We start from the raw sequence: 17,357 nt of genomic DNA, 5'->3' as shown, positions 1-17,357 counted from the left end.
CCTACCTAGGAAAATGGATAAAAGTCCTTGATAAAACAAGTAGTAGCTCTACAGTCTAAGAGATTTGGCTAATATCAGTTTTCTCAAAATGATTTGATCCCTCAGAGAGGAGTCTCAAAAGATGCCTTGACCTCCTTAGAAAATACAGAAGGGCCAGAAATGACTTCAAGTCACTGCAAGTACCAGCCCTCAGAACACTATTACATGCAGCAAACTAAAGAAAAGTCCTTACATAAAGTTGAGCTCAGGCCAGCAAACCCCCTCTCTGAGCCAGTGGACAAGTATTCTTCAAGTTGAGAAACATATTCAACAAGAAAGACCATAAATTTTAGTAAATGACATAAGAAATACCAGACAGTACATACACAAGTTTCCTCAAGGCACACCAAAGTTATGGTTTCTCTCTCAGCTTCTCCAGTATCATTGCAGAGGGTGTTGGCTAGAGTTTCTTGCTCAGCTTTCTCCCCCCATAACACTGCAGAAAGTGTTGGCTAGTTAAATAAGAAATCCATGGTCTGTTGAATTTATGGATTTACAGATAAATGCCTCCTCAAAAGCATTTTGTGATGCTAAAAAGCTGCTGTGGTGGTTGACTACAGATACAAGCCATCAAGTAAATCCTACAAATGTTAAGGTGAACTCTCCAGTGAGACACTTAAATTCTTGGTTAGTGGCCCAAACTCTAGAAAAACTCTAGAAATAAGCTGTTCTGCTGGCATCAGAACCCCCCAAAAGTCCCACCAACACAAACTTCCCTGAATGTGGGGACAAATGGAGGCAACAAATGGAATTGGTAGAAAGGCTGTAAAATGAAGTCAGTTTACCAGCAAAACCTTGGTGCTGCATAATCACAAAGCAGTGTCCTTGGCATAAATGGTGAGAGAGATCAATAGTTTCCTCCTCTGTCATTTGCTAGAATCTATCTTCTGGAGCTTCCAGTCTTCTGTTTCTTGCAACAAGTCTTTTCTTTCTTGAAGAATATACTGATGATTTTCTGCACCATGCAGACTGAACTAGAGAAAACTGGCAGTAGAAATCCTGCTCTGAGGCTCTATAGAGCTTTCTTCACCACACCAAAAATAAATAAATAAAAAACCAACGCGCTAAGAGAAAGCCATACTAGCGGTGTTTTTGTAATGCACAGTATATTGCTGAAGAAACTAGCATCAAAGCAGGTGTTATCTTTGGGGCCTGAATTCAAGCATTTTACACCCCCAGAGTTCCTTTGCCACCAGAGCTTTCTACCAAGTAGTAGTAGCCTTAGAAAAAACAGACAATCCTGAGTACTCAAGAGAAGCCCTGGTTTTAAAAATATTAATGATAAAAAACAAACAAAACAGTACTCCGCTCAGGACAAGTGAAGATGTGAGGTAGTAAGTGCAGAAGTCTCTTGGATTCAAATAATCTACCACTGTTTCCAAGAACTGCACACAAAAGCTGATTCAGGGTCACATTGTCAAAGTGCAATTCTTCACACCATCACTAAACTCAGAGCACTTCAGACAGTTCCCACATTTCGAGACAGGAACTCCGGAAGCCTAAAGTAGAAGTGGAGCACTTCCTGTTACAATCTGTTTCCTTGGGGCAGAACACATTCATTTTGGAGTTAGCAGATGCTGACAGGGGCACAGAAAGGAAATACAAAATACTTTCCAATACACCCTAACCAATCTGATGGCCTTGATGAAGAAATTCTCTCAGAGAAGGTATAACATTTGGCATCCCAACAGAGAAGGTCAAGATCAAATATATGTTTAAAAGCAGTAAGAGGTTAAAGTAAACTAAAGTAAGGATCACTTAAGCAAACTGGACATACACAAGTCCACGGACCCTGATAGGCTACACCCACGAGTGCCGAGCGAGGCGGCTGATGCCATTGCAATGCCACTCAATCATCTTTGAAAGGTAATCAGGCAATCAGGAGAGGTGCCTGAAGATTGGAAGAAAGTGTCACTCCAGTCTTCAAAAAGGGCAAGGAAGATGACCCAGGGAACCACAGGCCAGTCAGCCTCACCTGCATCCCTGGAAAGGCGATGGAGCAGCTAATCCTGGATACCATTTCCAAGCATATGAAGGATAATAAGGTGATTAGGAGTAGTCAGTATGGATTCACAAATCACGCTTAACCAACCTAGAGTACTGTGTCCAGTGCTGGGCTCCACCGCATAAGAGAGACTGTGGAGCTACTAGAATGTGTCCAGTGAAGGGATACTAAGATGATTAAGGGACTGGAGCATCTCTCATATGAGGAAAGGCTGAGAGAGCTGGGACTATTTAGCTCTGAGAAGAAAAGACTGAGGGGGGATCTTATCAAAGTGTTTAAATATCTGAAGGGACGGTGTAAAGAGGATGGGGCCAGACTTCTCAGTGGTGCCCAGTGATAGGACAAGGGGCAATGGGCACAAACTGAAACGCAGACATTCCATCTGAACATAAAGAAAGCTTTTTTACTGTGAGGGTGACTGAACACTGGAACAGGTTGCCCAAAGTGGTTGTAAAGTCTCCATCCTTGGAGATGCTCAAAAGCCATCTGTACAGGGTCCTGGGCAACCTGGTTAAGCAAGGGGGTTGGACTAGATGTTCTCCAGAGGTCCCTTCCAGTTTCAACCATTCTATGGTCTAGGAAAAAGGTGAAGGGCCAAAATCAAAAATCAACTCACATTTCTCAGCTCCACTCTTAAACAAGAGAGAGGACCTGATGACATGGAAGTGGAGGAGTGCATGTTTTCAGCATGTTTTGAAGCCTGAGTGCACCTAACGGACACTGCTATAGCAAAAATACCTTTGGTTTCAAGTGCCTACAGTGTACAAATCAGAGAGCTAGGACAAATATATGAATTAGCATTTAAAAGACAAAACTTCGTCAAGCCTGAGGGAAATTTGTACAATGCATGTAAGATGGGTATAGAACCGACAAGAAAGGAGGAAAAGGACAAGAAGTAATGCTGAAAGGAGATGTTCCAGCCTGGAGGAGGGTTACTGGTGGATTTCCTTGAGAGTAAATTTCTGTCATTTAACTTGTTAAACATATTTTACCATCAACCTAAAAAAAAAAATGTACAAGAACACTAACGAAGTTACTGTACTGAAGTTGTTACTAATTGTATCAGCACAGAAAATGATGGTGGCCTCAAAGATGAGATTAAATGTCACGTGGCTATCTAATAATATGAAGTGCAAGAGCATACACCTGGAGACTAGTAAAGAACTCACTAAGAGCTCAAAAGCTGAAATTACTTTGACAGAGAAGAACCTGGTTTCCTAGTAGATCACAAGAACACTATATGCCATTTTTGAACTCCTCAAACGTAGGCATTAACAGAAAAAGGTGCAACAAGACCTGCTAGCCATTGTACTATCGCTTCCAAGTTTGCTTTCAGTCAGTTGTGACTAAACCTGTCAGTACCTGCGAGTTCTGTATAGCTTGACCTACAGAAGTTATTTCCAACCCCTCAGACCAAGCAACTAACCCGTCTCTCCATCTTTTTTTCATCCTTACCTTCCAGCTTAAGCTGCCTTCCAGCCTAAGTCCCTTGCTGTGACTGTCCACTACATTCTATAGTGTCTCTTCCCCAAGCAAGTTCAGCTGATACCAGGAAGGAAGCAGCCTCTCCTGCTCCTCAGAGGGTCCACCTGACCCAGTAATATTTTCCTCAGTTTGTCTCTCTAAAAAGTAAATAAAGAATGCCTCTTGTTATTACTTTACAGCCTCTTGTTGGCAGAAACAAAAAAAGAAAGTGAACAACAACAAAAATCAAAGGAGATCAAGGATGATATAGCTGAATTATTACTTATGGAAGGATAATCCAGGAAATCCGTTATCAGAAACAACAAAACTGTTTTTCTCCAAAAGATGAAGAAAGTCCTTAAAGGCTGGAAATATTTCAAAAATACTATGTATTAATCATTTTTTCCCCCTAAGTTTTCACCAATGGCTGCTGACAAAAGGTCCTAAACTAGGCAGACGTTTGCTCTGATCCTATAGAGCTCTTACCTGATGATACAGAGACAAATTATTATGATTCCTATCGAACATGGTCCTGACTATGTTTGAAATAGTATTTAGAATGACACCGTAAAATCCATTCAAACTGGAACAGGAACAAAGGAAAGACTACTCAAACAGATCACAAGAACAGAGAACTTATTATAGCTGCAGGGCAGTCCCTGCAACTGGGATTGTACCATAGTACATACAGTTAATATGGGACAATATCAGGTATTAACAGCCTGCACTAGCTTGTATTTTTATAGCAACATTTTTTCACTTGTCTTTGAACTAATTGCTTAAATTCAAATCCACTCATTTGGTTTGGAGTCATTACTACTCATTACTCAGTAATGCTCAGTTTTTGCTATGTTAAATAGGAGAGAATATCTAAATAGGAATAAATAACAGAAAATAAAACAAGGAAAAACCTTAAATGACAATGTTGCAACAATATATATAAATTGGGGATAAAGCTAGGCTAGAAATTCTAACACTTCTAACCAGAGTGAATTTTGGAAACATTCCCCTCCCTGCCCCCCACCCCCCCCAAAAAAAAAGTTAAAGCCAAAAATCAAGTCCTTGAAAATGGCTACAGTCCAGTTATGTGGAAGCCTGTAACAAGAGAGGAGCAGACTTCTTGACCTGGCAAGATTGCAAGAGAATGAATTTCCAGAATAAGGTGGTATAGAGGATCACACTCCTTTCCCTCAAGCACCAGAAGAAGGGATATCTAGCAGGAATACATAAACGAAGAAACAGGGGAGATTAGACACTTAGGAGAAGATAACATCACAGAAGTCTCTTGGACTGAGAGATGGAGGGTACAATTTGCCTTGGTGAACATGGTATTTGGTGGCCCTCGAGACAGAAACACACAAGAAAAAAAAGCTGAGAGCAAACTCTTTATAGAGACAGATGGAGAGCTGTCAAAATTGCTTTAAAGTCACTGACAATAAATAAGAGGAAAGGTTTGGAAGTAAAGAAAAATGGGAAGCTTTAAGAAAGACTCAAAGATAGGAAATGACTGCTTATGAAATTTGAAGGATGGTAAAATAGGGTGGTTTAGGTGGAATAAGGAGAATGAAGGAATAGAATCAAAGGGAAGTCCACAGTCACAGAATTATTCAGCTGATAGTAAAGCAAAATTTTGAGACTGAATTTGGCATAGTTGGCACTGGAGCCTTTATACAGAGCACTCTAAGGCAGCAGTAGATCCTAAGTAAATCTGTTTTTTCTTTCCTGCCTCAGAGGGCTAACACCAGAATGAACTGCATCCAACCTACAGGTCATAAAGCAGTAGCCATCCGATAATCCCCCCTCCCAGATTAGGGGGTTTAAAGGCTACACTTAGATGAAGTCAAATCTTCGCATTTAACTGGCCCTTGTTGTGACATGCCCTCTGTTATTGTCAGCTAATCTGACAGCTAAGATCACAAATTGGAGTTCTTTAAAGTAGTTTTCTGTAATCAACATTATATATGGCAGCAAGTTGATCGTTAACCATTAAGTGTCTAGAATACTACTGGTGCAAAACTGCTAACCTGGCATTATAAAATTGTTTAGTGAGTTTTTAAAATTTAAGTATGATCTGCAAAGCTTTTTAACAGGAGTTACGAAAAGTAGCAGCATTTATTCAACTTTAGCCTAATTACTGCTCTCTGACCTATCTGTGGCTCAGCAGACTAGAAATGCACTCAGGCTAGTTTATAAAGCAGTGGAATTATGATGGTGAAAACTATTATTCCTATAGAGCGCAGCTAACAGACGCAGCAGTTTGTGCAGCAGTTTAAGCAGCAGGGTGCAAGAAGGCATCTTCATTTCCAATCCCAGCAGTGTATGCTTCCTCAGGTATGGTCATGACATGCTGCAGAGCACATTCCCCAGCAGCTGTTGGAGTCGCTGCATCAGCTGTGTCAGAGGCTTGGACCCAGACAGACCTTCTGACAGCAGATGCAGTTCTACAGGTCTCAGGCTGCAGGGAGTGCTTGGGGCCTCTCCGGGAGGCCTGGGCTGGCAGTCAGCTCTCCTGCGGGAGGTGTACTGCTGTTGATGAGTTGTGGCATCAGGTAAAGAAGTTACGGGAGGAAGTGAGTAGGCCGCGTAGCATCCGAGAAGATGAGCAAGAGATAAACGGTATTCTTGGAGAGAGAATTAAAAATATATATATATTCACATCTAGTGACATTTGCCCAACTCTCACTCCAACGATAACCATGTGGTGCTACGGTGATACAGGTCTGGCTGAACGCTGAGAACGTAATGCAATTAAAAGCAGTAGCTGAGAGCTCAGCAGAACTTTCAGCAGAATAAAACATCTAAGAAGGGGCTAATCCAGCTTCCTAAGATATTACACAGGTACCAGATCTGTGCCAAAAGTGGAAATGGCAACAAAAAAGACAACCTGAAGCACAGGTCTTTGATTTGCAAAGTCAATTCACCTGATCACATTCCATAAAAAGAAATTGCACCTCTACCTCTGAATCTACAGAAATGCATTGAGAGTCTCTCTCAACTCTTTGCAACACATCTGTCCCCCTTATGGTCTCAAATACACAAGCCATTACTGTCAAGTCTTCCCTAGCCTCTTCTACCTTCTTCCTGGTTTTTCCACGCTTTTAGTGGATAGAAGAACAGAGTGATAGATTAATAATGACAAAAAGATACATCACACAATAGCTCTACTCTGTCAAAAAAGATTTTTTTAAAATATATTGAATTAGTTAGCAATCCTTCAGTCCCTTTCAGAATATATATGGTAGCTAAATTTATAACTCCCTCCTATTTCTTCAGAAGTTTGATACCAGAGATGTTAATCACAAAAATTCAGTTCTGCTTCCTCTATCAATGTTTCAACCTATCTTATCAAAGTTCCCTCCAAACACAAGGAAGAGAACAAGGTTCAAGAGTTGCATGAAAGACAGTGGTCCTAACTAGCATAAAGAATTTTAAGTTAGTGAAGTCTTTAAAGCTCTGACTGACCTCTACACTTTACATAAATACACTGAATTCTAAAGGTTAGAATAACAACCTTGCTTAAAGCCCTGATACTTTGGTCACATACAAGAAGAAGGGATCCATTGTAACTATTCAGAACACCCATATAATATAGCTAATAAAAAAAAAGGGGGGGGGGAGAAAGGGAAGAGGTACTATTTTTTCCTGTTCCAGCTGTAGGCAGTACAAGCCCTGGCTACTTGCTGGTAGCTGGAATACAGCTCCTCAATGGCATAAATTGATCCAATAAATTGATCACCATGACATGGTCCCTTACACAACTATTACTGCTTATTACCATAGCAAGCAAGTTCAGAAGACTCAGCTAACAGAAAACCCAGGCCACAAAAAAAAAGTCCCAGAAACATCACAATAGGCCCCCAGAACAATTTACAACAGAAAAGCAGTTCACTATTGGATCACTGCAAGTTTCACTGCAAGAGAAGAACAAGTGGAAACATTTACTGTTGACAAGATTACAGCAACATATAATCTTGCTGACCTGGATCCTGTTCAGCCAACTTAGTTTTTAGCTGTCTTTGAACCTACAAAAACTCCTGCTAAAAGAGGCCAAGTTGCTAAAAGAAGCAGCCTTGTTCAGTGAAGCTTCTTATACCTCACTCATCAGGAGAAAAAGCTGGTGTGTAGTAAACCTGATTTGGAAACTGATCCAAGCTATACTAGACCTGACCTTTTCTTTCCTGCTCTTCCTCCTGCTATGTTTCCCCTCCTGTTTTCCAGGTTAGTTTTAAGCTAACTAGTTTTACAATCCAGTTTGTTTGGACAGTTGAATGAATGAATGTTCATGCCAATCCACAGTGATCACAAAGGTACAGCAAGTTCAAAAAGAAAAACTGAACAGAATTGTGTCGTGCAAAGTTACCCATTTCAATGGTTAGTATAGAGTTACTCAGTGCCAACTCATGGGAATAATGGAGAGCGAGCTGCAACAACAAACACCTCAACTCTGCTTCTTTTGGTTGACAGAAGTTCCAGCTTAAGGAGCCCCTTAAGTGCCTACAATGAAGAAAGACTGTTTCTCAGATCACTGTCAGTCACATAAAAAGTAAAAAGCTATCATGTAAGAAGGCACAATAAGAAAGTTCAATCTACATCTAACTGACAAAAGTTACAGTAGTTCCTGAAACACTTAAATTTGAACAGCTTCCGTCATGTACTAATATCTAGACATATGGAGCACCAAAAAGATAATCACAAGTTTTACCCACACTACTGAAAAGTATATATTTATTGTACACTTTGCAACAAATTTCTGAGTACAAAGAACCCACACAAAGAACTTGAATCCTGCATAGTCCGTGGATTTGTCTGTGTAGCAGTTTTGCCTTTCGTAGGATTATGGTCCATATGTCCTTACAATTGCAGATTCCCAAGAGATCAGTGAACTGTAACTGCTGCTACACATACAGAACTTTTTTTTTTTCCCTTTTTAAACTAAGTCTCTGTACGTCATTACTCTGTTTTTCCTGCACTATTTTCCAAGTTAAAAAAAAAAAACAAAAAACAAAAAACACACCTTTCAAGATTCAAATACAGACATAAACATAAGATAATCCTTGAAAAACATTTTGAGAGCAGTAGACCATTACTACTTCTTGAGAGAGGAGCTGGTGAGACAAAAAGGATTGTGAGAGCACTGAAGAAGTTGTTTTAACACTACATATTTGAAACAAAGATAATATCAAGACAAAACAAATCCTATGCATTTTCTCTTTTGACCTTAAGACAGTCAACGTGCTAAGCTGCAGCAACTTCCAGCGACATACATATATATACACACACCAGCCCAAGCATTTTTTCTATTTTGTTTACCAAGCCAGTTCAGGGGAAATAAGATTTGCATATTTAAGACTGTGTTCCACTCCTGTCAACTGATAGTGCCATAGGCAGCTAAAACAGTTTAAAGGCTTATATTTCTGCTATCATTCATCATGCTCCTGCCATGCATCTCATCCCTTTCCTTGAGCTAGCACTAGAATCCACCAGATTATTTTGGAAGCCACTAACTCCTCAACAACAAAGAGCCATCTGACCAGTTACTGAGTTAAAGCAGATCAGAGAGAAGTCTGATGAGTGCTGATGTAAGCATATGAACAGAAGGCACATCCTGCCAAGACTGTGATTTCTCCATTCTGATAACAGTTGTATTAGACTTGATGATGTGAGACAACACTTTCCTCTTAAACTGTGGTTTCATAATACATGTTCAACAATCATGCTGGCTTGAATACCAGCTTCTGCAATATCAGTTTAAGCTATTCCCCCACATGATGCCATCTTCCCCACTGCATCAAGAATTACTTGTGAACCTGTGCTGTGACTCTGATCCAGATTTAATTCCTGTTCCTCTTCCTAACAGCGTTATATTTGCAGTAATACTCAGATTACTTCCATGATCTGCTTTCACATTGGAGTCACACCAAGAGTTTCATATGGCAACTCAAATCATAGCAGCAGCACAGGAATACCTTAAACCAACATTACTGCCCATCCTATTCCATGACCATACTATGGCCATAGTAAGCTTGCTTGCTGTTCTAAGAAGCTGAAGTCCCAGGAAAGCAAAAAGAGTTCAAAGCAAGCATCATTTTCAGATCATTCTTACATACAGTCTGTTAGTAGCTTGAAAGGTAATAAAGCACGGAGCCATCAAAGCAATCATTGGAAGATAGACAAGAGCATTATAGATTTAAAGTGAAATAACTAGCTCTGCTACTAGCACTGTGGCAGCTACAGGACACTGTCTATAATTGCAGCGGCATTACAAAAAAAATTACAGTAACCTGCTGCAGTGCAGCCACAGTGGAAGTGAGAACGCTTGTGCATATTGTGGGAATAAAGATATGAAGCAATTAACACAGGAGTGCTGCAAGCATGGAGGTGATATCAAATGCAGTAGATACAAATCTTTTGTTTGGAGTGAACTGCTTTTCCTGGCAAGTGAACTTAAGGGATAACTTGTTCAAGAACAGTAAGTTGGAGCAGAAGATAAAGTATTTTCAAAGCCAGCCCACAGTCTTAGAGCAATCCTCTATAAAAACGGAACCAAAGCACAGACTGCCCTTACATGAAAGTCCAAAGTCTAGATCCACCAAAATAGAGAATTAGACATACCTGTTTATTCTAATTTAGAGCAAAAAAGCCAGAAAAATGACATCAAGAGTAAAGGAGATGGCATGATTCCACAAATGTATGAAAAACAGATTTTAATTTTGATCAAATTTGAGTTTTCACAAGAAAGCAATACCAAGGCTACTTCCTGCCAAACGAATGTCCTTGAGCTGAAAAAAACACCTAAAAAAGCACCCCACAAAAAACCCAAACCCCCAAAGAAACCCCAACCACCTACCAACAAATAGTGATGCATTTACTTTTTAAAAAGTACCTGAGATGTTATTTAAACCTGTCATTTCTGAAAATACTTCAACACAACACAAAGCCCTGGCAAGAAAATTTCAGCTCTGATGACTGGAGTTATCTGCACTTTCCATTAAAAAGCCTCAAGTTACTGTGCCAATCTTTACTTATAAGATACCCTGCTAGTATAATAAAAAGTGCCAGTTCACACTGAAGATTTTTCTTATGCCCCAGCATTTACTAGATCTTTCCTCTGTGTCCATTTCATGAAAGTTATAAGGAATCAATGTATTTGACAATACTTTACCTGTAAAGTTCTGGCAAATTGGTGAGGTTAGAACACCACAGCCAGACCACAGGCTGAAGAAAGTATGAAGCTAGACTATCTTTTTATAGCTCCGTACCACCAAAGCCTCTCAATGCAATGGAATGCATTTAACAAATTACATTGTAAAGTTTTAATCAAAAAGCGCCACTATGTTCAGCTATTCTGATAGTCATCTCTAAAATGTCTTTAGATTTAAAACATTGTGCAACTTGGTTGCTGAAAAGTGAGGTACTTCAACCCTGAGCTTTTAGAGATTTTCTCATAAACAGAGTCTAGATTTAGGGTACTTTGTTGCTGTTAGTGAAGTAACAAAGATAGTACCTAGGACAAAACATACCAGGGAGCACTGCTGTAAACAGTACTTGTTGGCACATATTATGCATGCTGTAAGAACATCTATGGAATCGAGCTCTTCAGATGACTTCAAAGAGCATCTAGTTTTTAAACTCTGGTCAGAGTCATGTGAAAGCTACGTCCTCAGGATTAAAGCACATCCATAAACTGGACCCCAGGCATCTTAGGAATGTTAGTGCTCAACATAACACACACAAAGATTACCATCTGAACAGCTATTTTGTATTGAATGGGATATATTTACAAAAATCCTAAATAGATACTGAAATATAGCATGAAGCCTTCAAATACGTTTAGATATCAAGTAACGGAGTTCTCAGCAATTTCAATGGAATTTTATCACTGCTTCTCTCTCAAACTCTTTAAATGTATGAACATTTGGCTTAGGACTTTAAGTCATATTTTGCAAGTCACTAATTAACATAATAGGTTGGCAAAAAAACAAACTTTTAATTCTTAAACCCATACAGATATCTGAGCCTGCAAACAGGTTTTGACCAAAAACACCACACGCATCCCCCCTAGCAGAAGTCAAACCCTTAGAACAGAGGTCCCTTACCTCCACCGATCCTCAAGCATACAGTACACTGAAGATTACTGAGTATTATTTCTATCTCACTGTTGTGGATATGAACAATCTGCTGCCTATGAGCCTCAAGCTGTGCAATCACTGTCTTTGAGGGATTCTCTCTGGCTCGGTTTACCATTTCTATAAAGTAAGTGGATGAGGAATCCTTCACAGAAAGCGTTTCAAGGTGCTCAAGTGATAGTATACCACAGAAATGCAAATATCAAGTTTAGTATCAATATGATAAATAAGACATCAAAATACAGTTCATCCATCCAAAAGGTCAGCAGAAACTATACAACACATTCTGACTTTTTTGCTTCATTCTTTTAACACAATGCTTGAAAAATTACAGATAACTAAGAACCACATCACTTTTAATGTTTTTCAAATTTAAAAAGTTTTCTAAGAGTAGAATGATAAGGGTTTTTTTTTAGCACTGCTAAGTTTTGGGACTACTGCTTTGCCATATCATTTCCTCACTTTGCTACAAAGGTATGACTCTGGAGAAGGATGGAGAAAGAAAGAAAGAAGTTACACCAAATCCCTCATATTTACCACTCCCCCCTCATCGTTGCTTCAGCCATCAACTGGTCAATTTTTTAGACTCTCCAGTTAACACTAACTTTGACTTTTCAAATCTCTCAGGAATACTTTAATGACTGAAAGTAGTTAACCATTTTCAATTTGGAAGTTATTTGAGCTAACAGATGAGGTTATTTTACAGAAGTTAGTACTAAACAGTTTCAAAGGAGTAAAGAAAAAAAAATCCATAAGCACACTCTGCTTTCGTTATCCTAACTAACCACTTTCTTGCCACTTTGTTTATACTTTCTCTCAGATAAGGGCTGCTCAACAGGCATACCAAATAACAGTTCTCAACCAAGACAGGTCTCGAACAACTATTAAACCATAAGCAATGTTCTTTCTCCTCAGCAGATTCTAATCATATATACATATCCTTTCTATTAACTGCATTTTGCATAATAGAGATACAAAGAAATCATATCCTAAATAACTTTTATTCCAAGATAGGAACATACAATAGGAAACAGAGCATGATGTAACAACATAGTGGAACCAATTTAAAACATAAGTAATTATGTTCTGATTATACACCTCACAAATCTCAGTGAAAAAACAATCCAAGAAACAACTTCAAAGAAGTTTGCTAAATGTAACAGATCTGCTGAGCAGACGATCCTATGTATGGTGAGGCTCTGTCTTACAGTGCCTTGATTACAGTGCTTTGCAGTTCCCACGTTGGTCATGCTATGTAATTGTGTTCCCTTAGTACAACTGTTGGCATACTATTACCACCTGAAAGTCCCTACAGCCATCAACTGTCAAGTAGACATTCAGGATTTTAGCTTAAGTTAGAAAAGGAAATATCATGAAATAAGAGGAAAACAGAACTATAAGAAAGTCCATTTTTATAATTTGTGAGAGACACTAGTCTGTCAGATTTAACAGTTTATCACAGCATCTATGCCAATGAACTAGTCCTCCCCATACATTCTAATTAAATTGCATTCTTTCCACAAAAGGCATTACATCATGTCTGAGCATACAGAAGAACATTTTCTTCCTAACCAGAATCACAACTCTAAGGATTAAAAAGTCAGTGCAAGTATACACAGGTATCATAACATATACACAGGTGTTATAACAGGTGTTTTAAAACATCATTGGGGCAACATAGCAAGAACAAGAAGCACATGTGCATGAAGCAGCTACCAGGCTACTGAAGATAAATGAAAATGCCATAAACACGGACAAAGTTAAACTCCTGTAACCATAAACGTACCTACTTGTTAGATACTTAATTCTTACTTCAATCTTTCTCAAGCACACTCAGAAACATTGAATGAATTGCTGCTTATCCTCTGTTACATCTAGATACGTTTTCATGGCTCAGTCACCAGGGAAGATCAGCACAGAGACTAGCATACTATTCGAAGAGTTTTTTTTTTTTTTTAAGTCCGTTTCCCTAAGAAGGGGGAAATCTGCGTTGAAACGATGAAAATAAGCAGTTCTACGTACTGAAGCGTTCGCCAAAAAAAGCCCAAAGCGACAACCGATTTGGGCTCGCAACGCCGCGACAAAGCATGTAACAAATGCCAGCACTCGATACAGCCAGCCTGCCCTCCGCACTGAAGGGAAGGGGCGGAAAAGTGAGGACAGAGTCGTTACGGGGCGCGCTGCTCTCTCCCACACCGGCCAGGCTGCAAAACAAGGCCCGCGGCGGCACAGGTAGCCACCGGCGCGGAGAGGCTTCCCCCGCCGCCGCTGCCGCCGGGGCCCGGGTGCCGCGGCCGCGCTCCCCCGCGCGGGACCGCCGCCGGGGCGCTCGCCAGGGACCCGCGCCCCCCCGCCCGAGCGCGCGGGGCGGCCACGTGACCCGGGGGAACCTCACGGCACGAGACCCCGCGGGGCACCCCCGGGGAGGGGGGCGGAGGGGGAGGGGGAGTGAGGGGAGAACTGCCGTCGCCATGACAACTTCCAGGCGGGGGGAGGGAAAACTTCAAATCCCAACCGTCAGTGCAGGAGCGGCTCCCTCTTAAAGGCGCACACACACACGCACACACGGATTCCCTTCCCCCCGTCCCCCCCCCCCCTCCCCCAGGCACTCGCGATGGAGGGGGAGAGAAGGGGGGCAGCCACCGGCACTCGTCGCGCAAACGACAAGAAGCCGAGACAAAAGGACCCGAGCCAAGAAAGGGTCTAGGTCGGCGGCGAAGGGAGGGATCGAGGGGCCCTAACTGAATCCGTACCACACACCCTCCGCGAACCGGAGGCGGCTTAGGACCCTCGCTCTCCCCCGCAGACCTGGTTCCCCCTTCCCCCCTCCAAGGAAGCCACGGGAACCGCTCCTCCACCCCCGCTCCCCCCCTCCGCCCACTCGAGAGACCGGGGCGCAGGATGCCTCGTCCGCTCCCCTCGTCGCCCCGCGGACGCCCCACTCCCCGACTCGCCACCCCGCTTCCCTCAAGGGCCCCGCTCCAGCACCCGCTCACCCCGCTCCTCTCCCCACCCCTCCCCCCCGCCAGTCGCCCCCCTGCCGCCGGGATACCCCGGTCTCCCTCCCCGCTCTTACCCACACAGTGCATGAGCCGGTGCCGCCAGGAGTCGAGTTCTCGGCGGACTCCCCTGCGCTCCGCCGTGCAGCGGGGGCTCCGGCACTGGGAGGCGGCAGCGGCGGCAGGAGGAGCGGGAGCCGCGGCGGCCATTCTGTCTGTTCCCTTTTCCATCTGCCTCTGACCTCACGCCCGCTCATTTACATACGAGCGCGCGCGCCACCCAGAAGAGCCGCGCGCTCGCCCGGCATCGCTCCCTCCCCCCAACCGCGGCGAGCGCGTGCCCGCGCGCCCCCCTCAGCATCCGGGGCGGGGAGCGCGCGCCGCCTCGCGGGGCTCGCGGGGCGGCGGACACGTGTCCCCCGCGGCGGCGGCCCGCTCCCTCGCTCCCTCCGGGCAGGGCCGAGCGCCCCCGCAGCCTCCCGAGGAAGGCGGCGCGGCCGAGCTGCTGCGCCTGCCGCACTAAAAACTTCGCCCGAAGCCGTGGGCCGGTTCTATAAGTGGGCGGAAAGCGCCCCCCCTTCCCGCCGATGTCCCTCGGCCTACAAATCCCGCGGGGCAGCGCGCCACCCGCCGCGGCCCGGCAAGGGCAGGCGGCAGCAGTGCATGCCGGGAGTTGCAGTCCGTTCGGGGGCTCGCGTTGCCCGCCTCGCCTCAGCCTTTCCCGCCGGGAGGTGGCCCCAGGGCGTCAGGCGGTCCTGCCGGCGGCTCCGCCCGAGCTCAGCCCAGCGCCGCAGCTCGGGCACAGGCAGCTCTGGGTTCGGATGGAAAAACGGGCATACCTTCCACCCTCGTCCCGCCATCCACCTGACCTGCAGGCCAGGGCCTCCTGGGTGCCCGGCGCCTCCTCCTCATCTCCACCTGCCCTCCCGGGACACGGGCACGGCTCCGGCCATCGCTCCTCCATCCGCCCTGCAGGGTGGCGTGGGAACGTCCGCCAGTGGGAACATCCATGTAGGCACCACTGCTACCAACTTACACCTTAAAAAAAAATGAAAACAAAGAAAGCCCACCTTTCCTTCCTCAGTTATTCAAGAACTTGCCACTGGACCTCAGGGAAAAGATATTTCACCTCTCTGGTAGCCAGCTCTTAACTAGCTGCCATAACTGATCACTGTTGCTCCACCACCAGCAATGCTTTGACTACAACACGAGCAAAGGTGTAATGCTCTGCCTTCTCAGTTAGCTTGCCAGTTACTCAAAAGGGGATTTTCAAAGTTTTCTAAGCTACTGCTCAGTTCACCAGACCATTTTTTATGGCTATGCCGTTAGCCTATTTTTCATAACGTTATTGATTACTTAGAGTCAAAAATGGAGGGGAAGTGAGAAAGGGTGTCATGTGGAACAGTGTTGTTTCCCACTTCCTGTTTGGAAAAGACAAGCATGAAACCTAGAAGCAAGTCAGCTTAGTCCTGTACCTGTGCACATGCATGAGAAAGCTTACTGTCAACCCAAGAATTACTTTAGAAATAAAGTGAGATTAAGATAACTGCAAGAAAGTTAACACACAAATGTCAAATTGGATTACTCTGAACATTTGACAGCCATTTGGACAGTCGGTTTCACTGCATTGTGCAGATAGTCATCCTCAGTCTATACCTCCAGACTCCTGCATGAGATATCACTCAGTATCACGCTAATGCGACAACTGCTATCCATGCCTTGCAAGAGAGCAATTAGCAGTCTTGAATTCCCTAGACAGAAAAATCAAGATCTCACTGTTTTCTCAGATCCTGGTGCATCTTTGAGTGCCTCCTCTTCCCCCCCACCCCCTTCCTCAGAACACTCCTCACATTTCAGCAAGAAACGGTGTATCCTGTGCCTGTTTGCAGACTGTGATATAAACCAGGATTTAATAAGGCCGTAGAAAACAGGAGACGCTCTTGTTTCCCTCCTTCCCCCCAATGTGCCACCCCTACCTAGACACACTTTTTTTTCTTGTGCTAGAGGATAAGTCAATAGGGCCGTAGTGACACTGCATCACAAATGCAAAAGGATGACGACTTTGAGCAAAGAACTGGAAATAATTGCCCACTGATTCAGCCCTCTGCATAGCTCTGTAGAAAGAAGGTGAAAGCAGAAATAGGGCTATTTGGGAATGGAGCCCTTACAACCTCTTAATGGAGTGTTTCAGGAGAATGACAAGATTAGAAGTGCAGGCAAAAAGACAGCCTATTGCTTCCTCCAGCTTTTCATCAGAGCAGGCAGCAATAAATAGCAAGCAGCAGCTTGGCAGTCGCCTTGCTTCCTCTTTCTTCACCCCAGATCTGTTGTGAATACCTTGGCTCTCTTATTTGCACTGAACTTCAAAACAGCAACACAACCCCCAGCCTTGCCTCAAAGAGAGACAAGACAGCAAAATCCTGGGAAACTCTAGTAAGGCATGATTAAAACCCACACAAAATAAAATGTAACCTTATTTGGATAAAATCCTTCAGTTTTAAGCTAACAACATTCTCTAAAGGAAAAGTTATAAAAAATATATTTTTTTTGTCGCAAGATGTGCTTAAAAAATTTGTAGTGCACTTGCTTCTCATGCAAACCTTTGTGGATATTTCCTTCGCATTTCTTAAAGGTGATGTTATGTGTGAAGGGCATATTCAGGGACTGCCTCTAGAGCACAGCCCTAAAGATCGATTCTGCTTCCACTGGAATGAAAAAAAGTTT

At 43.3% G+C, this 17,357-nt stretch overlaps 1 protein-coding gene across 3 annotated transcripts in view; it reads right to left on the bottom strand.

Moving 5' to 3' along the window:
• The window catches only part of LCORL (ligand dependent nuclear receptor corepressor like), an 89,391-nt gene extending 74,517 nt beyond the window's left edge, over positions 1–14,874 (bottom strand). For all 3 annotated transcript variants that reach the window (XM_067298193.1, XM_067298190.1, XM_067298192.1), the window contains exon 1: positions 14,711–14,874. In XM_067298193.1, coding sequence (XP_067154294.1) covers positions 14,711–14,864 — 154 coding nt within the window. In that variant the 5' untranslated portion in view covers positions 14,865–14,874. The remainder of the gene's footprint in view (positions 1–14,710) is intronic.
• Positions 14,875–17,357: the final 2,483 nt, after the last annotated feature.

The sequence above is a fragment of the Apteryx mantelli genome, chromosome 5 (genome assembly GCF_036417845.1).
Source record: "Apteryx mantelli isolate bAptMan1 chromosome 5, bAptMan1.hap1, whole genome shotgun sequence".
Taxonomy (NCBI): Eukaryota; Metazoa; Chordata; class Aves; order Apterygiformes; family Apterygidae; genus Apteryx; species Apteryx mantelli.
Note: the sequence above shows the minus strand (reverse complement) of the source record. Positions and strands in the feature narration are given on the sequence as shown.